General features: G+C 43.1%; 1 protein-coding gene across 10 annotated transcripts in view; it reads right to left on the bottom strand.

Annotated features, from left to right (window-relative positions):
- GAPVD1 (GTPase activating protein and VPS9 domains 1) overlaps positions 1-25,568 on the bottom strand; it is a 90,613-nt gene extending 65,045 nt beyond the window's left edge. For 5 of the 10 annotated variants that reach the window (XM_063432273.1, XM_063432275.1, XM_063432276.1 and 2 more), the window contains exons 1-3: positions 25,414-25,568; positions 2,978-3,189; positions 764-1,607 (exon numbers count right to left, since the gene is read on the bottom strand). In XM_063432273.1, coding sequence (XP_063288343.1) covers positions 764-1,607; positions 2,978-3,162 — 1,029 coding nt within the window. In that variant the 5' untranslated portion in view covers positions 3,163-3,189; positions 25,414-25,568. The remainder of the gene's footprint in view (positions 1-763; positions 1,608-2,977; positions 3,190-25,413) is intronic. The other 5 variants (XM_063432281.1, XM_063432282.1, XM_063432283.1 and 2 more) reach the window with 3 other exon arrangements.
- Positions 25,569-26,553: the final 985 nt, after the last annotated feature.

Raw genomic sequence — 26,553 nt, 5'->3', positions numbered from 1 at the left:
AGGTCACCCAAGCAGCAAGCCCAAGGGTAGAGCCAGCAACAGCAGACTGGAATAAAAAGGTAAGATTTAACTATTTTAAGGGGGAAAAGGGAGGGGCTAGATTGTGTTCACAATATAGGGTTGGGAATACATGTTTGTGTTCCTGACCCCATAGTGTTCCTTTAAAAGAAGTTCCAAATATCATAATGTATGTTCCTAGCATATATTATGGTTAACGGTGGTCTCAGAGTCTGCACACTGGTTGAGTTGATTAGAACTACAGCAAAAAGAAAAATCTGCTGCAAATATGATCTCCCCATTTCGGGAATGGGTTCTCCATTCATAAAAAGATAAAGTAATGAAATACAATGTATTTGCTTGCTAAATAGTTTCATTGTTACTTGTGAATTCTGAACTTTATATCAAACCGATACAGAGCTTTACAGAAGCAAAAGATCTGCAAACAACTCATTTACGTATTTAAAAAAGAAAAAATTATTTAAAATCAAAAAGGAAAAAATGTTACAGTACATTTCAACTTGGAACGTCTCTTCCAAAATTATTTTCTGATGATTATGTCTGACTAAGAGGAGCTTCACAGAGCGAGACAAATTTACAAATAACAAATAGCTGGTCACATAACATCACTGTTCTGAGATGGGTAATGCATGTTACCTCAGTGTGAAGAAACTCGGTACAAGAAGAATGAGATCGCTACAATTAATGGACCACAAGAAGCCCACTGTGTTATTAGAATAGTATTAAATAGTTAGACGCTTCCTACCTGCATCAGGTTGAACCTTGCCACTTCATTGATTGGGGCATCTGAAATTATCCCATACTGTTCTGGATTCACAATTGCTGGGCAAATTAAACATGCCAGTAGAAGGTCAGTGCACATGGCCCTCACCTCCCCTACCTCCAGACCTTCCACACAGGACAGAGTCTTGTACATTTGGGAAACAATCCATCTAAGACTGTGAGGGAAGCAATAGGTGTTCTGTTTCAGGTAGCCTATGAATTTGTTCACAAGGGTTACAAGCTTAGCTTCATTTGATTCAACCATCTCCTGCACCTTTCGCTTGAAACGATCACTACCTTTCTCCCCAAACAGTTTCTCCTGCTGAGCTGGAGAAAAACGCTCAGTTAACTTGCTTGGGTCTGTTTCCAGGTGATCCTCATCCTCCACCAGTAACTGCATGATGGGCTCATGCAACGTAGCAGTAAGGAAGAGCTTTGCAGAGAAGAGTCCCTCAGAAAAGAGTTTGAAAATTATGCTGAAGGCACATGTTCCTTTTCGTAACAACCTACGTGGGTTATCACTCTCCTTCAGCTCAAACTCAATGAGGTAACGAAGAACCTGCAGTAGGTAGCTTTCATCCTCTTGCATAATACAGTTTCCATAGAGAGAGGTGAAGACTGTAAGGATGACACTCATGGCATTTTCCTGGTTGACCTTTTCTCCTGCTACAAGGCACGACGCAATGAGCCGAGGATTCTCACGTAAACGATTAAGGAACTCTCCATAAGCAGTCTCCTGGAAACCCAGTTGTTTGTAACCATCCACAAACTGGGTGTCCTCCAGAACCTTGGCATGTTGGCAACACTCAGCTGGAGATGCTTCAGCACTAAAAAGAAAAAGGAATAAAAAAAAGGAAACATATTGGATAGTTTGTTGTGAGGTCAGAAACAATGAATCTAACTCACACTGTGATGAAATACATTTCAGTCACACCCCACTGATTTCTTAAGTTGTTACATAGGCTGGAGGAAAAACAAAAACCAAAGCACAAAAACCTAAAGCACTTACACAAAGCCTTAAAGGGGTTTGATACCAGGGCTGTGCAGGGATTCTTCATGTCGAGCAGTGCCGTAACATACATGACCCAGAAATGGCTACTCTGTAGCAGCTATAATTGCGCTCTCATGGTCGGGCCCTCTCTAGAAGGTCAGCACTCCTGCCGGATGTTCCTGGCAGGCACTCCGACTCCCTTAATGCTGGGACCGCAAGGACAAAAACTACTCAGTGCTAAACACTAATGTTGCAACTACTGTTTGCATCAGCTGGCAGTGAAGATTTCATTGTCTCCCACTAGATCACCAGGCAGTTAATCTCTGTTGCACAACCAGGGAGTATGAGCACCTCTCATGCAGGCTGAATAACATTCATCTTCAGCAGAGCTGAAGGAGCTGTATGATGTCAAACCTGTTGCTTATTCACCAACTTAAAGTATCAGCTGAGTGCGCTCAGCCAGTGAATGAGCTTATGGGTACATAATTTTCACTCTTGTTTCAGGCTGGCCAATGACACTGCCAGAGGTAGAGTTCCAACTCCAGCAGGTAACTCAAATATCAACATTTCATATTAAGACACTGCACAGTGGTAGGCTTATGCAGCAGCATTCAGCAAACTCTAGGTTTGTACACTCGGCCCAGGTTTACGTTTGTCATTTTATCAATGCAATTATAGATTTATACATTTATTTTACTTTAAGGGGGGGGGGGGGAGAAAGCTTTAAGTGTGAGAAGAGTGTCCTCTTATTTTCTTCATGAAAAATTTGCAAATGTCAATATAAAGTGACACTTTTCTAAACTAACCTTGTTACACCCACCTGGCTGTGAATTAAACAGGTCTTGTTACTTCTTGGTTTGTTTAGCTCACTAGAGCTAAACTCAAGAGGCAGCAATAGCCCAAAGCACCTGCCTTGCAAATACGACTCAATGAGCTGCATTGGGAGTCTGATTTAACAGCTACAGAAAGTCTGGGAGGGGAAGAAAGGAGGGGGCTTGCAAAAGTTTAAAACTTGACAAACGCATGATGTTTTTAGATACACACAAAAACATTTTTTTTTTTAATAAAGCATAAATAATACCAATGTTTTTTATTTATTCTGTATTTGGGCAGTGGAGTGTCCCTTTAAGATATCAATGTATCATGGTAGCCCATCAGGCACTTATTTGGATTAGGAAAATGGGGCACTATGGTGACCTTGCCCACCTGGTTAGGATAAGTCTGTCCAAGTTTATCCTCTGTTGCTTGGATATCCATGAGGTGCGATAAAGTTTCTCTGCCGTTTTTAGCACATCAGAATTCAACCTCTGGATGAGCTGCTTTTCAGAATTTACATAGAGACGTTCCTGCTTGAGATGGCGGGCAAGCGTGTGGATATCCGGCTTCACCATCTTGGGACAGGACGAGAGCCGCAGAATCTACAGAACAAAGTATAAACATATTAAATATTCAGCAAATAACTTCTAAATGAGAGCATTGTGGAGAGAAAAGGAAAATAATCTCTCTCCAGCTAATAATCCTGCACTCCAGAAACAAAGATATTAAAGGAACACTATAGGGACAGAAACACAAACATGTATTCCTGACCCTATAGTGTCAAATCACCATCTAGCCCACCTGCCCCCCCCCTAAATATGGGGGGGGGGGGGAATAAAATATAACATTTACTTTTGTTCAAGTCTGCAGCTGGTGGCTAGGCCTCTGATCTCAATGCTAGACGGACATCAGAAGTGTTGTTCTAAGCCAATCACAATGCTTTCACATATGATTGGCTGAGACTCAAGGAGGCAGATAAGGAACAGAGCCAAACACAGCCCTGGCCAATCAGCATCTCCTCAGAGATGCATTGAATCAATGCATTTCTATGAGGAAAGTTCAGTGTCTGCATGCAGAAGGTGGAGACACTGAATGGCAGTGCTGCACTGCCCCAGGAAGTAACTCGTAGTCATCCGAGGAGTGGCCAGTGAAGGTATCCCTAGACTGTAATGTAAACACTACATTTTTGCTGAAAATACAGTGTTACTGCAAAAAGCTTGAAGGTAACGAGTATACTACTTACCAGAACAAATGCAATAAGCTGTAGTTGTTCTGGTGACTATAGTGTCCCTTTAAATGCCTGGTGCTTATGAATAATAATATTTAAAACAAATTTACAGCACTTCAGTAACCTGTAAATAAAATGCTTATTTTTTTTAAAACTTTATCAGGACAAAAAACAAGTGTACAACATAATTGAGTGGATCGTTAAAGAGACACTAATCACCAAGACCACTTCAGCTCAATGAAGTGGTCTGGGTGCCAGGTTTTAACCCTTCACATGTAAACATAGTTTCAGACATAGCAGGGTTAATCCAACCTCTAGAAGCTGTCTTCCTGACAGCCGCTAGAGGCGCATCTGCGATGCTGGATGCGAAAAAGCGCATCCAACGTGCAAAACGTCCATAGGAAAGCATTGAGAAATGCTTTCCTGTGGACTGTTCAAATGCACGCGTGGCTCTTGCCGCGCACGCGCATTCCGCTCCACTCGGGAGCCGACGTCAGCGCCAAGGGAGCCCGGCACTGGATTAAGTTAAGTGGCTTTTGGTTAAGTTGTTTTAACCCCTTCAGCCCAACAGGAGTTGGACCTTGAGGGTGAGGGTCACCCAAGGATGACAGTGTCAGGAAAACAAGTGTTTTCCTGACGCTAGAATGATCCTTTAAAAAACAAGCTACGGGTGTGCTCCCCCTTTAATTTGCCAGCCCTGATCCCACACATGCATCACACTAATTGAAATATTCCACCCAAGGAGGAGGAGCCAGTTCCAAAAACTAAAAAAAGTAATAAAACTGTAAAAACCACAGACCTGGGTGTCCGGGGGGGGGGGGGGGAGGGGGAGAGGGGGAGGAATACCGGCACTGTAAATGGAGAGAGACAGGGACTGAATCTGCAGGGGAGCAGCACATGCAGCCAGCAACTACCAGAGTGCAGAGATAGCCTATAGATCAGGGAAGTGAGGGGTGGGGAGAGCCTACAGGAAGGGTCAGGGCAAAGAGCACAAAAGGGGCATAGAAAACTAGAATGTGACGGCGGATAAGAACCATTCAGCCCATCTAGTCTGCCCAATTTTTAAAAATACTTTCATTAGTCCCTGGCCTTATCTTATAGTTAGGATAGCCTTATGCCTATCCCACGCTTGCTTTAACTCCCTCACTGTGTAAACCTCCACCACTTCAGCTGGAAGGCTATTCCATGCATCCACTACCCTCTCAGTAAAGTAATACTTCCTGATATTATTTTTAAACCTTTGCCCCTCTAATTTAAGACTATGCCCTCTTGTTGCGGTAGTTCTCCTTTTAAATATAGTCTTCTCCTTTATTGTGTTGATTCCCTTTATGTATTTAAATGTTTCCATCATATCCCCCCGTCTCGTCTTTCCACCAAGCTATACATGTTAAGTTCCTTTAACCTTTCCTTGTAAGTTTTATCCTGCAATCAATTAACCAGTTTAGGAGCCCTTCTCTGAACTCTCTCTAAAGTATCAATATCCTTCTGGAGATACGGTCTCCAGTACTGCGTACAATACTCCAAGTGAGGTCTCACTTAGCACTTACCTCTTTCTACTGCGAATACCTCTCCCTATACAACCAAGCATTCTGCTAGCATTTCTAGCCGCTCTATTACATTGTCTGCCAACCTTTAAGTCATCTTAAATAATCACCCCTAAATCCCTTTCCTCAGATGTTAAGGTTAGGACTATCAAATATTCTGTACGTCCAAGATGCATTATCTTGCACATATCCACATTAAATGTAAGTTGCCACAACTCTGACCATTTTTCTAGTTTACCTAAATCATTTGCCATTTGGCTTATCCCTCCTTACATATCTTAGTATCGTCAGCAAAAAGACAAACCTTACCATCAAGACCTTCTGCAATATCACTAATAAAAACATTAAAGAGAATGGGTCCAAGTACAGATCCCTGAGGTACCCCACTGGTGACAAGCCCATGCTTCGAATATATTCCATTGACTACAACCCTCTGTTGCCAGTCACTCAGTCACTGCCTTACAAATACAACAATATTGGAATCCAAACTTAAAGATTGCAGTTTATTGATAAGCCTTCTATGTGCAACAGTGTCAACAGCCTTACTGAAATCTAGGTAAGCAATGTCTACTGCACAACCCTGATCTATTATTTTAGTTACCCAATCAAAAAAAAAATATCAATAAGATTAGTTTGGCATGATCTCCCTGGAGTAAACCTATGTGATTTTTAGATGTTCAACAATCCTATCCTTTAACATGGTTTCCATCACTTTCCCCACTACTGAAGTAAGGCTTTCTGACCCATAGTTGCCCAACTGCTCCCTACTACCTTTCTTGTGAATGGGCACAACATTCGCTAAATTCCAATCTTCCGGGACTACTACCAATCCTTCCATTAGGTCCCATTTACTTATTTAGCTTTACTTTTGACAGTTGAAAATGAACCTCTTCCTCTGTAAACTCACATGTAACAAATGACTCATTTGTTCTTTTTCCTAACTGAGGCCCCTTTCCTTCATTTTCATCTGTAAATTCTGAACAAAAATATTAAATTGAGGCAATCAGCTAGACCTTTATTCTCTTCTACATACCTTCCTTTTTTTGTTTTTAATCCTACCCTTGTTTTACCTTCCTTTACTCATTTATGTATCTTAAAAAAAAAAAAATTGTACCCTTTACTGACTGTGCTATTTTCACACTTTTGAGTGTTTAGCCTCTGTCTAGGGCAAGGAGCGTGAAAGGGGCGGCACGGACCGCAAAAGGGGCCAGAAAGAGAAAGGAGCAGAAGGGTGCAAAATAAGCAGAAAGTAACAGAACGGTAAAGGAGCAGAAGGAGCCACGGAGGAGTGAAGACGGTGTCAGAAGAAAAAGAAGACTGTGTCAAATGAAGGAGAAGAAAAGGAGGGGGAAAAAAAAAATCCATGTTTCTAGATCAATATTCAACCTTTTAATATCTACCGCCCACTTTTGTATCTTTGTTGATGGTAAAATTTCCTTATTTCCAATTTCTTTTTAATTTGTACTTACATTTATCATTCCCCCACCCCCCCTTTTTTCTAAGTAGGAGAGGGGAACAGGGGAGCAGTGAGCGCCCAGAGTGTGAGTGTGTAAGTGTGTGGTGTAAAGGTTACATATGTGGTGTGCAGGTGGGAGAGATGTGAAAATCTGTCTTAATGTCTCCCCCTCCCTTCTTCTTACTTTTACCAGAGAGGGGGACATAATGCTGCAAACCCTGGTGGTCCAGTGGTGGCATGTTCACTTTAGCCTGCAGCTCCTCCAGCTGCAGGCAGACTCTCCGGTCCTCCTGCGAGCACAGAACTGTTACCATGGCAATGATCCGACCAGCCTGCCCGTAGAAGAAACAGAGCCTCCCAGGGCCTTCCATCCTTCTGCTGCAATCAAGTGGCAGCGGGCCGGCGAAGAAGCTCTTTAATAGCCTCACCAGCCCGAGAGGGCTTACAGCAAGGCTGGCTGTGCATGGGCCAGCAGGGGAGATTAAAGGATCTCCCCTTCTGGCCTCGGTCCACAGCAATAGAGGCCCAGCGGGCGTTTTCTGACTAACCCACCACCGCCCACATGAAATCCCAAATGGACCACTAGTGATCAGGGTGACTACCCTTGATCTAGACACAAGAAGGAAGGAAAAAAAAAACATTTTAGAGTAAATATACATTAGCAATATCATCACCATCAGGACTCTATTGTGAGGCTTCCATGATACCCTTCTACCAATGTTCTACTCCAATGCAAGGGTTTAGACTGGCTAAATGATGGATTGGTACAGGTCTGTAGATTCAAGAACTAGATGGAAGTTTCAAACTTGAGAATTGTGGGATTTTATACACAATGCACTGAATCACTGGATCACTTCATTTTCATCCTATTGGCCTATTTTGCTTCATCTACCATATTTAAATTGCACACTTATTTTTAAATTATTTATACAGAAATGAAAAAAATGCTCACATCATGACACACATGCCATCTAAATAAAAGTTACAGTTAAATTAGAGAAATACACTAAGAACCATAACAACCTTCTGTGTAAACTTAGCCAGGGACTGCTGGGTTCATAGGACTGTAAGTAGCTGTGCAAGGTCAGCTCATTGGTTGAGAAGTACAACTGTGCGCTCCAAGTCAATGAGCCAAGCTCTGAGAATACTACAAATATTTCTCTCAAGGGACTTCATTAGGTAAAGTCACCATTACAGAACAATTAAAGGAACATTTCATGGACCATAACTACTATGGTCCTCTGTAGTGATTATGGTGCCAGATGCACTATGGTACCCTCCCAGAGTAAATAGTCAAACCATTGATAAACAGTTTGGCAACTTACTTAGGGTTCACAGAGCAACTGTCGACAGTTTGTGCTCCTGGAAGCAGCAGCACAGAGCTAAACGTGGAGGGAGTGATTGTAGTAGTTAAAGGACCACTATAGTGCCAGAAAAAAAAAAATATCATTTTCCTGGCACTATAGTGCCCTGAGGGTTCCCCCACCCTCAGGGTCCCACTCCTGCTGGGCTGGATGGAGAGGAAGGGGTTAAACACTTGCCTTTCTCCATCGCCGGGCTCCCTCGGTGCTGGAGACTCTCCTCCTCCTTTCCCAGTCATCGGCTGAATGCGCAAGCGCGGCAAGAGCCGCGCGTGCATTCAGCCAGTCCATAGGAAAGCATTCTCAATGCTTTCCTATGGAAGCTGGCGTCTTCTCACTGTGAAAATCACAGTGAGAAGCGCAGAAGCGCCTCTAGCAGCTGTCAATGAGACAGCCACTAAGGGCTGGATTAACCCTAAAGTAAACATAGCAGTTTCTCTGAAAAGGGTTAATCCTGGGTGGACCTGGCACACAGACCACTTCATTAAGCTAAAGTGGTCTGGGTGCCTATAGTGGTCCTTTAAGTCACATGGAGTGTTCCCTTAAAGCCCTTGTTTCTAAGCTAGCTAGAGGGGCCAATATACTTTCAAGTGTAGTCAAAATAATTATTGCATACAATGGTAATATTGTTACCAAAAAATAAAAATGCATGATGTTTTGATAAGTATTAAACAGCCAAAAATAAAGACTATGCAGAGCTGCAGACTGCTTTTAAAAAGAAAATCCGGTTTTGTTTTTTTTGTTCTTAAACAAGCTGTGATTTAGCATAAACCCTACAATCTAACAAAGACTTCTCTGTGTTGAGCAGAAACAAGTATTTGCATAGCATTTTTAGAAATTCCATTATGAGAAGGGCAACTCAGCAGAAATACATTTGATTGCTGCTGACGTATAAAAATATATTAGTGAAGTACAGATGTATTGCTTAAATCCTTCCACATTAAGCAGGTGGTAGATCATCCTTAGATCTGTAGTAACCCTATGCAAATATGCCCTACTGGTTAACATGGAATCTCGTGAAACATGGATGTTAAATGAAAACCATAAAATGCTTAGCCAACCGTGAGTCACTTCTAACTTATCTTTTAATCTTCTCTTCCTCTATCAGAATTTGTTCTTCGTTTTTTCCCCCATTTCTGATCTATTTCTATTTATAACATAATATAAGGGTAGGGACTATGTATTCGTCCAACACTTGACAAAGGCTTAAGGCCAACTTCCCTTCCTCTGTCAAACTAGTTGAGCTTGCCTAATCCCCACCTTAAGTCAAGATTGTCAAGTGTAGAAAAGAAAAAAAAAAAGAAAAGAAAAAAAGTAGTCCCGACATGGTCTTAGGTTTCAAAGGAGAAAGTTAGGAGCCAGGTTTTTTTTCCCCCTCTAAACTTATAAAGCTTTATACTCAACAACAAAAATAAAATTCTTAAAGGGACATTATAGTCACCAGGACCACTACATCTGGTATCTATAGCCTGTCCCTGCAGGCTTTTTAAAGAAAAGGCAGAGTTTACATTGCTTCCTAGTGGCACCACTAGCAGCAGTCACTCAGATGGCCATTAGAGGATCTTCCTGTGTCAGTGCTGCACAATGTGCAGCAACTACATTTAGCGTCTCCACACTCTGCATGGAGGCGCAGAACGTTCCTCCTTGAGATGCATTGATTCAATGTGTCCCTGAGGAGGTGCTGATTGTGCATCTTTTTGCAGCGCATGCACAAAAGCCTTCCAATACTTTCCTATGGATTGTCAAAGATCATCAACCTTATAATCTTGATAATCTCAGCCATAGAGGTGGGGCCAGTCGAGGGGAGATCCGCACGAAAGACACTCACACAAACTTTTTTTTTTTTTTTTTTTTTTTTTTTTTTAAATCCGCTTACCCTGTTGTGGCCGAATGGGATTTCTGATGTCCCTGCTCTGCTCCATTTGCGTGCCACTTAGTGAGGCCAGGGCCGGAATATGACTAAGCAGCGCGCGAGGGAGCTGATCAGGGATATCATGGCTCCTTCGCCAACAGGAACAATACGTGCAGCCAGCCGCCCACTTTAGAGGTAATTGGCTCACATATCCCAGATGCAAAGGCAAAATTCCTAGATGCCATGGCGACCTGTGATTTGTCAAGCCCAGTATTAAAACTGAGTTTAAACTCATTTTTAAAAAAGGATCATTCCAAGAACTACAACTAGTGTACTGTAGACGTTACACTTTGTTTTTGCCAGCTGTCCTAAAACACACATTTTAGCCAATGAGCTAATAACTGTAGCACTGGGCTTCTAGCATCAATGGAAGAAGGTCTTAGTGGACCCCAGGTGAGTTGTCAACCTGCTTGTAAATGGTTTGATTACAGACAATGCGGGGAACAGATCACTCCTGGTACCATAACAGCGCTCTAGAGTGGTAATGATGCTTTGAATGTTCCTTTAAATGTATACCCTTGAGTCTTCTACTGAAACCAACACTCTTACATGGCTATAGCCTGAATATAAAACACTGACTATCCACAAAATAGTATAGTCTATGATACATCAAAGACCAAGTTGCCAAAACCCGATTTAGTATGTGTGTGTATACATACTAATCTATACATACACACATAGAAACTAGAAACAGATGTAAGAAAGAACTAGCTTGATAGACATATGTTGTTTTTCAGAAACTAACTAGTTAAAAATTGAATAACCTGGCTCCTAACCTTTTAGTTGGTCCCTAGATTCCATCAAATATGCCCTGCACTACTAGAACTTCAAATGAGATCAGGTTCTATGGACAAATGAAACCATAATAGAGATTTGTAGCAATAAACATCAAAGGTGGGTTTGGCGCACAGAGAAGTAGCCATATGGAAAAAGTATCTCATACCCATGGTTAAATATGGTGGCTCTTTAAATGTTTTGCGGCCTCTCTTGCCAGTGGACCTGGACAATATATGTCAGGATACAGGACATCAAACTATCAAATATCAGTAGATATTAACACCAGACTGCCTCTATCAGAGCTTAAAATGGGGGTAAAAAATATGCTTGCATTATGGGTAGTTTAGGAGGGGGTAGGAGGGGGGAGGTGGAGGTAGACGACAAACTGAGCACCAAACTTAGACAACACTGATGGGAGCACTTATTCTGCTACATTAGTGAAAATATCCAGCGTGTTTACGAAATGCAAAGAACAGAACTTCCTCTTTGAGTTACTAAGCTACACTGCTAAGGAACAGCATACACAACATTTGCATTTGGAGCACACACCCTATTCACAAGGGTTAAATCCCTCAGGACAGAGATGCCCTGTAATGTCTATTCTGCTATGTGCTGTAACTCGCACAGCAGATGACAGACATCCCTGCAAAGACAGAGGATCTTTTTAGTACACTTTATAATGTTGGCAAGTGGAGATGAAACTTAACACTTGTAATATGCCACTTCAGCAGAGAAACTGCCAGAGCAGGGACCAGGCTCCAGTCAAGAAAAAAAATAATAATTATTACAATGAAAAGCGATTGTCAGCCATTTGTTTACATTCCGATGGCAACAGGTTTCCTTTGAGTTAGTAGCAAGAATGACCAGATCAACTATGGGTGAGTATTCAAACAGGCTGCAAACACTACTAGTAAGGGGTACTATAAGCCCCTAACTGATAAACAGAGAGCAAGACAATACTTAAAGGGACACTATAGCAGGGCTTGACAAATTTGTTTAGTATCTAGGAGCCAGCTAAAAAAAAAAGTTAGGAGCCAGTTTTGTTATTTTAAAGGGGCACTAGTCACCAGAACCACTACAGCTTAATGTAGTGGTTCTGGTGCCTATAGCCTAACCCTGTAGCCTCTTCAATGTAAACGCTGCATTTTCAGAGAAAAGGCAGTGTTTACATTGCTGCCTACTAAGACCTCTAGTGGCTGTCACTCAGACGGCCACTAGAGAGTCAAGTGTCATTGTTCTGCATGGACGCGCTGAAGGTTACCCATACAGAAAATGCGCAATATCCTCCCAATGCTTTCCCACGGGAAAGCATAAGCTTAGCTGAGATCAAAAAGATTGATGAACTCGGCAAAGAAGTCGGGACAAGCCACGGCAAAACCTGCACAGCGTAAAAAAAAAAAAAAAGGGAGAGATAAAACAGGTGATCGCAGGTCTCTAAACAGACATACACGCACACACACTGACAGGGGTGCGCACACACTGACAGAGGCATAGGCACACTTTCTCAAACTTTTTTTTATCCACCCAGCCCCCATACCTTTTGGGTGTGCTGAGTGGACGTTCCCTGGGGTCTAGTGGAGTTGATCTCTCATCCTGTGTGAGAGGAAGCAGTAATCCATCTGCAGCTCCTCTCTGCTCCCTGTGATGCCGGGGCAGTAATTACGTCATATTCAGGCATCATTAAACAGCGCAAGAGAGCAGAGGAGGAGCCACTGGAAGATCACTGCTCCCTCGCACGCTGCCCCAGCCGACTGCCTGATTGGCCAGGGATGTGTTTGAATCATGCTGGCTCTGCCCCTGATCTGCCTCTTTGTCAGTTTCAGCCAATCCTATGGGGAAGCACTGTGATTGGATCAGGCTACCACTGCTAATGAGGTCAGCAGACTGCTTGGTTTTTTTTTTTTTTTTAGGCAAACAGCATGCAGAGTTACAGCTTCTGGCTTGAATACAGTAAGATTTTGCTATATTTATGGAGGCATTAGGGGCCCAGGGGGGCTAGATGGTTGTTTTAACACTGTAGGGTCAGGAATACACATTTGTGTTCCTAACCCTATTGTGATCCTTTAATATAAAGACAGGTTGCCAAGCATATTTATTATTTATACTTTCAAATCACCCGAAGTCTGGACGATTAGCGCCAAAGAATATACCAGGCATTTGATGTCTTATTGATGTCTATTTAAGACATCTGTAAGATGTCCAAGAAACAGAACAGACTGTAGCAAATAACAAATACGTGCATGTGTGTAGCAGTTATTGAAAACCTTGCACACATTTAATAAAGCGTTTATTCACACAAACTGTCTTACCTATATAGCAAAGCAGTTCATGTTGAAGTTTGCATTGCATCATTTGCACTCGGAACTGTGATGGCACAATCAACACCAGTGGAACTTTGCAAGAAAAAAAAAAAAAAAAAAGCCTCAACCTTGCTCACTCTGTAACACTATTCATAGAAGAGAAGCTTAATTCCTGCATCCTGCTTGAATTAAGGAATTATACTTTCTAAGCTTGAGATATGGTTTACACACCAGGAAATAAAAGGAGAGGTGTGATGACTGATAAGTTCATCGAAGTAAGTTGGTTGCTGAATAAAATATGACTGGCTGCTGTATTTGATATGAGCAACGGATAGGTACACTGGTGTGGATTGTCATGTGGTTGGTGAGTACTTGGGGCACAATAGGGAAATGTTGATATGCAGATACCAGAAGAGTGACTGGTGGATAGTGAATATGATGTAGGTACCATGATGGTCAGTGATGGTGTAAATTATGTGGATAACCAATAGACTGTGTTTTAGGCGTTTGCCATAGGAAAGACAATTTTATTTAATTTTTTCCTTCTTATGCACAAAAAGTAAAAAAAAATAAAAAAAAAAATACATGATGTTTTTACAAGAGAGGTGTATTAAAATGCCACAATCTGACATTTATTTACTTCACACAGTGCTATTATACTGAGAAAAAAAAAATAATAATAATAATCAAAAGGTGGAGTTAGACAATGGGATAAATAACCATGCTAATATCAGTTTATTTGAATGTCACGTTCATATATTTCTGTGTTTGGTACAGTGCACAAGTTCTCAAGCTGCCAACTGCAGTTGGTGGTTATGGTTTAGGAGGGACCCTTTACAACAGAAAATAGGCTGAATGAAACATTACCATGGGCAAGATAAAGAAAAAAAAATTTTTTTTTTTTTTTTTTTTTAAATAGTACACCTAGGAGGTGCATATTCGACGGAAACTCAGTCTAAAATTATTAGCACTTTCAGAAATTAAGCTGGTAACACCCTCTGGATGTCTGACAGCCGGCTATTTAGCTTCCTTGAGCCAACCAAACATGAAGTAAAACGCAAGAGGCAGCAATTGTGTTGAGCACCTGGCCATGCAAAGACTCCTACCTGAGCTGCATTGGGAAGTCTGTGATTGGACAGCCACAGAAAGTCTGGGATGGGTTTGAAGGGGAGGACTTGCAAAGGCAGCAGACAAATGTTTTTTTTAAATATACTCCCAATTCCAGAGGGGGGAGGGCAGACTGCATAATTAAATAAATGCAGGTTTTCTTTGGGGGTACATCTACTAAAGAGTGATTTATTTTATTTTTAAAGTCTATTTATTGGCAAATGATCAGATTACACATTCAGGAAGGGGTTTAGATACACATTTCCCGTTTCTTATAACAAACCGTTCCAATCCACAGTGCCATATCACAAGTGATTTAGAATACACTATGTCCTCCATGTATTTCTGTTGAAGGCTTTGTATGCACCAACATTGTAAAATAAGAACACTTGCTTCACTTGGATAGAGAATCCTGATCAATTGAGGAAACATGTGTGAGTAAGTGCTATTATACGGAGGCATTCTGTCTGTCCTCTTGGTCAGCGATGTGGCTTGTACAAAGGAAACTAATTCTAAATAAAGTAACAATACTGGTAAACAAACTGAACTTGTGGCACCGAAAAATGCACTGCTACGTTGTGTCTTTGAGCTCTTTTTTGTACGTGTAAGTCACGCCACGTGATTTTCCCCACGGGTCCCTTTGTGGAAGGTTTTCAGGGTGTTTTTCATATTTGAGCGGTCGGTTTGTCCATTAAAGGGACACTCCAGGCACCCAGACAACTTCTGCCCATTGGAGTGGTCTGGGTGCCAACTCCCACTACTCTTAACCCTGCAAGTGTAATTATTGCATTTTTTTTTTTTTTTTAAATAAACTGCAATAATTACCTTGCAGGGTTAACTCCACCTCTAGTGGCTGTCTAATAGACAGCCACTAGAGGTCACTTCCTCCTTCATAGCGCAGGAAACCTCACTGTGTGAGGACCTCCAGCGTCACTCTTTTCCCCATAGGAAAGCATTGAAATTATTTTTCAATGCTTTCCTATGGGGAGCGCTAATGCGGTCTCCTCGGCCGGTAGGCGGGATCAGTCTCGCCCACCGGCCGACGCAATGCAGAGGAGGAGCGGCGCGGAGGGGGAGACAGCGACGAGGGACATAGTCGCTGCCTCAGGTAAGTGACTGAAGGGGTTTTCACGGATTGTTTTCCTGGCCCTGGAGATTCCCTTTAAGTAATTGTCCCTTATTTTAACAATAACTAGAACAAGTGAGGGCAATTCTGCATTAATCCACTTCTGTGCTAGTGCTCTACGGGTCACCAAGTAAATCATGTTTGTGAATTTCTGTTCTGGGTTGGTAAGGCCCTCAGTAGGTTTAGAGAGTACACGCCCAGGGATCCAAAGTAACACACCCCTGCAGTACCTTGGAGCAGAGATCCACCACCTTCCCCCAAAAGTCCAGCAACTTAGAGCAGGTCCACCACATGTGAATATATCTTCCCTTGTCTCCACACATGCACCAGCACGTGACCGTGGGACTTACACTACCCCTGTCAAACACGTGGGATTACCACCTGAATAGGGTCTTAAAGTATTCTTCCTGTAAAGAGACATATGGAGGATTTGGCACATACCTCCCATATGTCCTACCAGTCTGTGCCTTCAACCTCTTTCCCCCAAGTCAGTCTCCCAATGATCCGTGTATCTAAGTTTTCCCCATTTGTTCGCTTCAGATCCAATGTGGCTATACATGAAAGATTAACCCTGCTGGCTGCTTTTCTAGGAAACACATCTTTAGAAGGGTGGTAGGGTGGTAGCTACTGCTTTGACATTTTGCAAAATCTCTCATTTGGATATAAAATCTGAAGTAGTCCCTTGTACAGAGAAAGTCCAGTTCCTGCAATCTTTCATCTAGTTTTCAATATATAGGTGTACATATCTCTGAAACCCTGTGTTTTCCATTTCCTTATAATTTCTAGCTTTCATTGCCGGTGGGAAAGCCCTGTTGCAGAGTATTGGTGTCGTGGGTGAGGAAAATCTGCTAAGGGGTTATTTAGCTGCAGTCAAGTCACATAGTCTAATAAGAGTTAAGAATTCCCAGACATGTCTATACAAAGGCTCTGTATTCTCTGGGGAGCAAAATTAGTAATTGAGAAAGGTCTGCTCCCATGAATCGTGATTTTATCTCAACCCAGCATCTTTGTTCCAGGGAAGAGTGCTAATAGGTAGTGATGTCCCAAACGGTTCGCTGGCGAATAGTTCCCGGCGAACATCGCTTGTTCGCGTTCGCCACGGACGCCGAACATATGCGATGTTCGGTTCACCCCCTAGTCGTCATCATTGAGTAAACTTTGACCTGTACCTCACAGTCAGCAGACACATTCCAGCCAATCAGCAGCAGCAGACCCTCCCACCTCCTAGACAGCATACAATTTAGATTAATTCTGAAAATGCATTCATTTTTATTTATTTATATTTTTTTTTTAGACAGAAGTGTGTTATATTTGAGCATGCTAGGCTGAACGTGCGTATATCATGGCTAGTTGCACTGAGGGTATGAGTATATAGCAGTACATTGTTGTGAAAGATGGCTGTCATGTTTAGGGTGTAGCTTGCATGTTATCAACTGTGTATTTATATCAGTAGCTCCACCACTAGTTATAAATCAAGTGTGAGTCGCCCCATGAGATGAGACTAGTGAATAACATAATACATGAACGGTTAAGGTAAAGGCATGTAAGGAACTATGACAATAAACTCTTTAGGAGGTGAAATAATGACGTTTAAACGCTTGCTACTTTACGACTAGTTAATGTGCAGAGAGCAGTTCATATGATCAAAGGCATGGTGTGGAGGATCGGCTATAGTGGGACATGCTTGGCAGGCTGCTGTTTACTGCTTGTGCTCATCCGATCCCTTCTGGGCGCCAGGTGCAGACCCTGGGAGTCCCTGATACCTGGAACAACAAAGGCAAGTCTCTGGCTGAGTGCCAGAAGCTTGTTTGGTCGGGTGGTCGGATCTGTCCCGGTGGTGCTTCACGTCCGGTGCGGGATTTTGGTGGCTTAAGGTGTAGGCGAGTGCTTGACGTGGGGCAGGCTCTGCATTTCTGTTTGTGCCTCCGGTCCCATCTTCAACGCCTTTTGCGTTGGTGGATTTTAATTGGGACTGCTTCGATAAGCTGTGGTGGAGCTTGTTGGGGCTTCCTGCTTGTTATTTGCTTCCAAAATTGATTAAAGAGTCTGTCCAGCTTAGACTCAATAGCCTGCCATGCTTTGCTGGTACCAGGAGGACACGCGGCTGCCGACATATTGGGAGAGTCACAGATGAGTATGTCAGCCTGGGCGGCTGTGCTCTGTGCGTCCATTAGCTCCAGACAGCCTCTCAGGGGTGGACCGGGATAACCCCACCGGTCCGAGGGGGGGGTAACGGAGCTGCCGGGAAGTAGCTGCTCTTGGGCATCCCAGGATCAGGAGATCGGCCGCCTCTCCCGCCCGGTGAGCACCAGGCCACACTTGCCACGCGGAGGTAAGTAAGACTCTGTCGAGTTGCTGACCGCTATTAAGCATGTCGGGTCGGTCAGGTAGGAGCAACATTGCTGGGTCATCCCCTTCTGGGGTGAAATTCGCTTGTTGATAGCTGCTTAAAGTGAGATATTGAGGGAGCTCACACGAAGTGAGTCTTTCCTCCATGACAGCTAGGCCCCACCCCCCGGAAGCTGCATTCTTAGTGAGAGGAGGGACAGTGTAGCTGCTGCTGATTTAATAGGGAAATCGATATCTAGGCTAGTGTATTCAGTGTCCACTACAATCCTGAAGGACTCATCTGATCTCTGCTGTAAGGACAGCACCCCAAAAAGCCCTTTTTAGGGCTAGAACATCAGTCTGCTTTTTTTTTCTGTGTAATCTAATTGCAGTTGCCTGCCTGCCAGCATGTGCGTCAGGCTCACAGCGTATACTGTGCCCTCTTGGCCAGTGCCACCACTCATATCTGGTGTCACAATAGCTTGCATTTAAAAACAAAAAACTTTTTGGACTGTAATATAATAGCAGTCAGTTTCCTTTACACATGTGCATTTCAGGGCCTGCCAGGGCACAGTGTCACACCAGTGCAACTCATATCTGGTGTAACAATAGTGTACATTTAAAAAAAAAAAAGAAATACAGGGGGCTTGTTGTCACCTTTCGGGGACCCTTGGTGTTGTACTTTGCTGGGTGGAGGAAGAGACCTTCAATGACATCAGTGAGGACAAGGAACGGGACATGGCTAGCTTGGTATCCAACCTTGTGCAAGTGGGGAGTTTGCGGTTGTGCAAATGGACTGCTTGGAGTGCCCCATGTCTCCTAGGTCTCAAAGTCGCCCAGTGTCCCAATGTCTTCCTGCCCCCCCCCCCCCAGTGTCTCCATGTCTCTCAGTGTCCCCTAGTGTCTCAGTGTCCCAGTGTCCCCATGTCGCCCAGTGTCCCCTAGTGTTTGTATCCTCATGTCTCCCAGTGTCCCTTAGAGTCTGTGTCCCTCATGTCTCCCTTAGAGTCTGTGTCCCGATGTCATGAAAGACATGGGGACACATGGGAACACTGGGAGACATGGGGCCACTGAGACACTAGGGACAGTGGCTGGGAGACAAGGGGACACACACTAGGGGCCACTGTGTCCCTAGTGTCTCAAGGTCCCCATGTCTTGGAGCTGCTGTCTGGACTCTCTGTGCAGAGCTGCTCCCTCGCGGATCAGTGAGTAGAGAGAGGCAGTGAGGGAGATGCCATACCTTCTTATCACTGCCTCTCTCCACACAAACAGCGACCCCTACTGTCCAGCGCTGGTATTTCAGAATAATCTCTGTTTATACTGAGACAGACATTTATTTGTATTGTCGGTATTACTGCAATACCGGCACCGGCTAGGCAGCCTCAAATACCTGAGAAATACTTCTGAGAAATACCTGGCAACCCTAAGAAATACATGATAAATACCTGGCAACCCTAAGAGTAGTGTGTAAAAAAAAAAAATATATAAAAAAAACCACCACTTTTTTTTTTTTTTTTTTAATCAATGGGCCTATTCCATGGGCCTGGGCCTGGAGCTGCAGCTCCATCAGCCCCTATGTTAATCCGGCCCTGCTTGTTACAAGTTCGCTAGGTCACCTCCCGTGATTCGGATTGGCAGTGTCTGGAAAAGAATGTATTCTGGGAAGAACGTTCATTTTCAAGGACTGTAATCTACTGATTCGTGAGATTGGTTCCATTACTCCAGATCCTTAATTAAGGTGCGGAACAACGGAGGGTAGTTTTATTTAACTAGATGGGTATGGTCTGCCGTGAGCTGCATACCTAAATAGCGTATTGCTATGTCCGTGATTCTTAAGTTATATCTAGTGTGCATCAATGTCGTGTCAGGAGCTGAGAGGTGGAAGGGCATTGCCATTGATTTAATCAACTCTATAGCCTGAGAGAACTTTGTACTGGTCCAGCAACACAATGAGGTGTTCCAGCGACTGGAGTGGCTTTGCGAGTATAAGGAGTATGTCATCCGTGTATGCCGACACTTTAAATTGTTGGCCCGCTGTTGTCACCCCTCATGTGTGGAAGTGGTCTAATATCTTGTAGCTTTGGCTCCAGGAAAATCGCAGACTATAAAAGGGGACAGTGGGAATCCCTGCCAGGTCCCATTACTCAGTTTGAATGGTATCTGACTAGCTCCAATGATAATCGTTTGAGCTCGCACTCCGGCATATAAGGCATGTATCACCGCAATATACAACTCCGGGAAGCCAAGGGATTCAAGCAGCCTAAATAGATATTGCCATTTCACTCTGGCACTCGCATTAGATGCCGAGAAGGCTTTCGACAAAGAAGGCTTCCCGGTTTCTGTCATGTGCCAAGTTACCACTCCCCAATGGGGGGCATAAAGCCAACCTGGTCAGGACAGATCATACGTGTGAGGAGCGGAGTCTGGTGGGTAAAATGTTGGCAAACATTTTAAAGTCCTAATTAATTAGGGAGATAGCTTCCAATTACAGACCTATAGTTTTCGACCCTATCCGGTTTGGGGACTAAGAGGACATTCACCACGGCCATATCGGAGTCCAGAGTGCCCCCTGTAGGAAGTGATTGTATAGGTTAGGTGTGGAATGAGGTCCTTCCTAAATTTCTTGTAGTAGCTTGTTGTAACAGTCTTGGCCTGGGGCCTTGTTGCCTTCCAGGAATGTGATGCCCACATCTGTGTGATGGGCGCCCTTAGAAAATCAGCGCTGTGATGAGGTAAGTGGATAAAAAGGTGTTTTTTTTGCCCTTTATTTAATGGGAGGGGGAGGAGGAATAGTGCCAGGAATACAGCTTTGTACATCTGGCACTATACTATCCCTTTAAGCAAGTATAATAAAATGTCTGTCTAGCATTTTACTCTAGTATTTTTTGTTGTAGGCAGTTTTGTTTCTTGTTTTTAAGTGTATTGTAATATACATACCATTTTATCCTGAAGAAGGTCCCTGTGCGGACCGAGACGTCGATCTATTTTTAACCATGATGAAATAAAGAATCTTCACTTCAACAAGTCAGCCCATGTTATTACTATTTTTTTTAATATATTTTTCATGCTCGGCTAAAGAGGTGGGTAATGCAGATATGCATCCATAATGCATTGTGTGCTGCCCTACAATGCTTCCCAGGAGCACAGATGCTGCACTGAAGATGTGCGAGAATGTATTTTATAATGGGTCTGTCAATATACATACATATGCTGTACCACTTAATCTACAGTCACATTTACAAGCAATACGCAAGACCTGTTTTATGAAATGTGACATACTGCTCAAAAACCTTTTATACAACCAACTGGGCCGTGCTTAGAGCTACACAAAGCATACTTTAGGAGGAACTCTACAAGAGTAATCTGCTGCCGGTAGAATAGTAACTTGGCATAACTATAGTCAAACACAGGACATCCACCAGTTAAACTACAATGGCATGAGCCTTTCACGGTCAAAACAGTAAGTGGCTTATCTGTTTTTAGCCAAAGAAAACATTAAAGGGACACTATAGTCACCTGAACAACTTTAGCTTAATGAAGCAGTTTTGGTGTATAGAAGATGCCCCTGCAGCCTCACTGCTCAATCCTATGCCATTTAGGAGTTAAATCCCTTTGTTTATGAACCCTAAATCTCATTAACCCCTTAAGGACACATGACGTGTGTGACACGTCATGATTCCCTTTTATTCCAGAAGTTTGGTCCTTAAGGGGTTAAAGTGGTTTGGATGCAGTACACATGTAATCTTAATCCTGCAACATAAAAAAAAACATAGCCGTTTTAAGAAACTGCAATGTTTACATTAAAGGGTTAAAAAAAAAAAAAAAACATAAGAAAGCATTGAGGTAATTTGCCCCAAAGTGGGTGGCAGATGTCTAGTGCTGAGAATACAGTTTTCTATTCCTAGCTATAGTTTCCAATTAAGCAATTTAACTGCAATCAGCCCCAGTCAATTGGTTAGTTTTTACCTCATAAATAAAAACAATTACCACGGTTGAACTACATACCCCATAAATTGCTGCTTGGCATGAATTACTGGGACATTTACCATTTAACGGAAACAAGGATTGGCAGATTTTCCTTCTACTTCCTGGACAAGTATGTTTGGTTTTTTTTTTTTTAGATTAAATGCATTACAAATTCAATTTTGGAAATTTTCATAAATGTATTATAACAGAAGAGTCAATCCCAGTTCCTTTAACCCCTTAAGGACCAAACTTCTGGAATAAAAGAGAATCATGACATGTCACGTGTCCTTAAAGGGACACTCCAGGCACCCAGACCACTTCTGCCCATTGGAGTGGTCTGGGTGCCAACTCCCACTACTCCTAACCCTGCAACTGTAATTATTGCAGTTTATAAACTGCAATAATTACATTGCAGGGTTAACTCCACCTCTAGTGGCTGTCTACTAGACAGCCACTAGAGGGAACTTCCTGATTTCTAGCAAGGATTTTCCTTGCTAGAGCGTCGCTGGACGTCCTCACGCTGTGTGAGGACCGCCAGTGTCACTCATTTCCCCATAGGAAAGCATTGAAAATCTTTTTCAATGCTTTCCTATGGGGAGCGCTAATGCGCATGCGCGGCAGCGCATTAGGTCTCCTCGGCCGGTGGGCGGGATCAGTCTCGCCCACCGGCCGACGGAGTCAGAAGGAGGAGGCAGCGACGAGGGACATCGCCGCTGCCTCAGGTAAGTGACTGATGGGGTTTTCACTCCTTCAGTAACCGGGGATTGGTGGGTGGGAGGGAGAGGGAACTTGCAGTGCCAGGAAAACGGATTGTTTTCCTGGCACTGGAGTTTCCCTTTAAGGGGTTAAATGTTTTTAGGCCACTCCAACAGAATATTATGCATACAATTAATTATTTTAGGGCTGTACTACAGGTTCCTCTGTCAGCTAAACAAGTGCCCTCTGAAAAGCTCAAAAGATGACTAGGTACATGATGACCACCATAATAAATGAATATGTAATTCAAGACACGATCATTAAAGCATTTAACTCAGAATGATTCATGACTGTACAAAGTTGTTAAATTGTAGTCAAAATATGACAGCATACGATTTTCTGCTCATGCGACATGGTCTTTAATGAGAGCAGTATTTGAATAGGGTATCACTGGTCCTTACTTCACTTAAAGACTCAACCCCACCACCGTTAGCATGTCCCAAAGGTTAATATGCTTCATCACTGCCCATGAGGTCACCCCAGTAGATTCATGCAATACTGGTCCACAGAACGCTCTGAGTAAAGTGTAACACAATATGCATTAGTGTGGATGTCACACCCATGTGCATGCTCTTAAAGACACAAATGGGAACAGTCAACCATAACACACACACACACACACACACACACATTTTAGCTAATCACCTGATGTCTCACCCATAGGTAGATACTTTTTGTGGGTGTAGATAGTGCAGCCTGGAGAAAAGTTGTAACAAATTACACTTGATACACAAAGTATGCAGTATAACACTAATTTTGACAGTGTGATTCAAGAGCTCTAAGAGTAGCAACTGTGTAAATAAAGTGTCTACGAATGAACACGAAACGTATTGTGTTTCTATAAAAGGGACACTATAGTCAACTGAACAACTTCAGCTTAATGAGGTTTTTCCAGGTGAGAACTATAGCTCCCTGCAGCTTCTCATGTAAACACTTTTTTCTGAGAAAATACAGTGTTTACATTGAAAGCTAGGAACAACTCCAGATGCAGTCACTCAGAGTGAACCAGAGGGACTTCCGAGTTGATGGAGGCATAATATGCCTCCATCCACTCAGATCTGCAGTGCACGAGCATCCTGTGATTCAGTATGTCCTCCCACTGCATGCAGACACTGAACTTTCCTCATAGAGATTCATTGATTTAATTAATCTCTATGAGGAGATGCCGATTGGCCAGGGCTGTGTTTGAATCATGCTGGCTCTGTCCCTGATCTGCCTCCTTGTCAGTCTCAGCCAACCCTATGGGGAAGCACTGTGATTGGATCAGGATGTCACATGTCAGCAGACTGCTTGATTTTCCTGAGTCGCAGCATGCAGATTTACACCTGGCTTGAATACAGTAAGATTTTTACTATATTTGTGGAGGCTAGATGGTCATGTTAACACTATAGGGTTGGGAATACATGTAGTTGAACTGGTGACTACAGTGTCACTTTAAGGTTCCTATTTTATTCTTTCCTTTTTCCTCCCCTTCAACCCGGGGCAAGGACTTTTTGGTAGATCTGTATTTGCCACATAGTTTGGTCTTTTTAATAAACCTGAACAGCAAGGACAAGCTTCGGATTAGTTTATTTGTAAGTTTTCAGATTACAGGTGTCTTGCCAACACTTGTTATTTCATACCCCAGGTTCTGAGACCTTTTAAATGGAATCACACATATTCCACAGAATGCAGACCTTTTACACTGAGATGTCAGGTATTAAAATAGGTGCTTTCAGGTAGAACAAATTTTACAAAGCACGAATTCATTTCTCCAAAGCATGGGAAATGCTTCATTATACTATATTCAACTTAAAGAGTATGGATAGCTGTAATAAAAAAATAAAAAATACAGGTCATATTTGTCCTTTGCTACTAACATACATATAAAGTAATACCCAATGCTGATTCAAACTAAACTGCGAAAATACCAAATTATTCCCATTACAAGGCCTACTAGAGGGGGGGGGGGGGGGGGGGTAGATGCTTCCAAATACAGACAAAAACAGGACAGTAAAAGTTAACTAAAATAACAAAAGCTTTAAAAAGAAAAAAAAAAGGGACACTCCGGGGACCAAAACAACTTATAAAATGTAGTTATGTTGCCAGGATGCCCCTAAAGTTGCCTCCAGTGGCGATCTCAGCTCCCCCCAGACCAGAAATTTAACTTTCAGGATCTGGGGAGTGCCACCAGGCAGTAGCGCAGCTGATTGGCTGAGATTGGCCAGTTAACTAATCTGCTACTCCCCATTCACAAAACTGGCTTGGAAAAGATAAGTTGATTTCCAAGGAGGGGAGATCTCTGCTGAAGGCAACTTTGGGGTTAAACCGTTCTCATTCTTCAGATAAGAGTGCCCCTTGGGGTCTCCTGGCACCAATAACTTCACTTGGCTTAAGTTGTTTTGGTGCCGGGAGTGCCCCTTTAAATTAAAGCTTTGGTACCATGACTGTTGCAGACTATGCTTATGGTTGCTAAATCCACCACATTCCTTCTCTAACAATTTGTTACTTTTGGGCAACACATGAACATTGATACCATGTAGTAAGCAGCCTTCAAATGCTATAATGAAAAGGATCCATCATCAATTAATGGAATCTACAAGTCACAGGCCATCTCTTTTGTAGAGTCGCAATAAGAGTCAGGGATGTGGCCACCAGAATTACATTTTTATCTGGCTCGTCCAACATGGCTGTGCATAAGGGGAACAGATTTCACAACAGCTGGAGGACTGTGGGCTTTCCACTAACTAGTTGGGAATCATGGGAGATGTAGTCCACAGCATGGTGAGTACCAGAGGTCAGCCATTCCCTGAGCCTGAACGTGTGCATAACCCACCTGAGCCTGTACTGGTAGATAGCCCATTCACTGTGGCTACTAGCCCCAGGGCTGGACATGCAACCTGCAGCTCCACTCTGAGCCTCTAACACAGCCAGGCCAGACACTGACAGCGAGGAAACCTGCTACCACCTCCACCAACAACCCTACCCTATTCCCTTGGTGCTCACACGGTTCTCTCGGGGCCGGTCTCCGCCCTCCGGTGCTGCCGGGATCCTCGTCAACCGCAGCCTCCCAGATCCAGAGCCCCGCGCATGCGCGGAACGAGGCGGCAAGGAACTCATGGCGCACGCGCGAGAGGCGGCTCGCCGTTGCTGTGCTACGCATGCGCAAAGAGCAAGAGCGCGCGATGCTTTCCCAGCCCACAAGGGGTCCCCTTTTATTATACCGCTAGAGAGTGAGCCCTTCCGCTCGCCGTAGTGGTGTCAAAGTGCACGCTGGGAGCGAAGCCAACCGGAAGTAGAGGAAATTCCTGGGAGATAGTCGTTGTCTCTGATCCGGAAGTAGCTGTGGATTCTGTGTTTTTTGAAAGGGTAAGCGGTTGTTATGGTGCTGAGTGCTGCCCTTTGAAGAAGACAAAACTGACCCAGTGGGTCTGTTCAGTAAAATCGTATTGTAACGAATTGAAATACTAATTGCCAAGGATAGACAAACATTTAATAACCAAGCTGTGACTGCTTGGAGTTTGAGACCCCAGTAATAATTGTATCTCATTGGGCTGTAGCAAGGCTGTTTGAGTTGCTGATATTAAATGCACATTACAGTCCAAGCTGTATCTGGAGACCTGATTGGTATAATAACATATCTGTTGTACATTGTGCTGCCTAAAAGACTAGTAAACTATAATTACACATTTACATACTTTTAAAGGGACACTATAGTCACCAAAACAACTTTAGTTTCATGAAGCAGTTTTTGTGTATAGATCATGCCCCTGCAGTCTCACTGCTCAATTCTCTGCCAATTTGGAGTTAAATCGCTGTTATTTCTGTTTATGCAGCACTAGCCCCACCTCCCCTGGCTGTGACTGACACTGCCTGCATGAACAAAAATGGTTTCATTTTAAATCAAATGTAATTTTTTCTAAAAGTTTTCACCTCCTGCTCTGTAAATTAAACTTTAGTCACACATAGGAGGCTCCTGCAGGGTCTACCATGATATTAACGGAGCAAGAGATAAGACATTTTAAATTAATCTAAACACCAAGACTGCTTCATTCAGCTGACATTCTTTTGGTGACTATAGTATCCCTTTAAGTATACTAACTGGTACATGTCCAGTCTTTAGGAT

The sequence above is a fragment of the Pelobates fuscus genome, chromosome 9 (genome assembly GCF_036172605.1).
Source record: "Pelobates fuscus isolate aPelFus1 chromosome 9, aPelFus1.pri, whole genome shotgun sequence".
Taxonomy (NCBI): Eukaryota; Metazoa; Chordata; class Amphibia; order Anura; family Pelobatidae; genus Pelobates; species Pelobates fuscus.
This window is presented reverse-complemented; position numbering and strand designations above follow the sequence as displayed.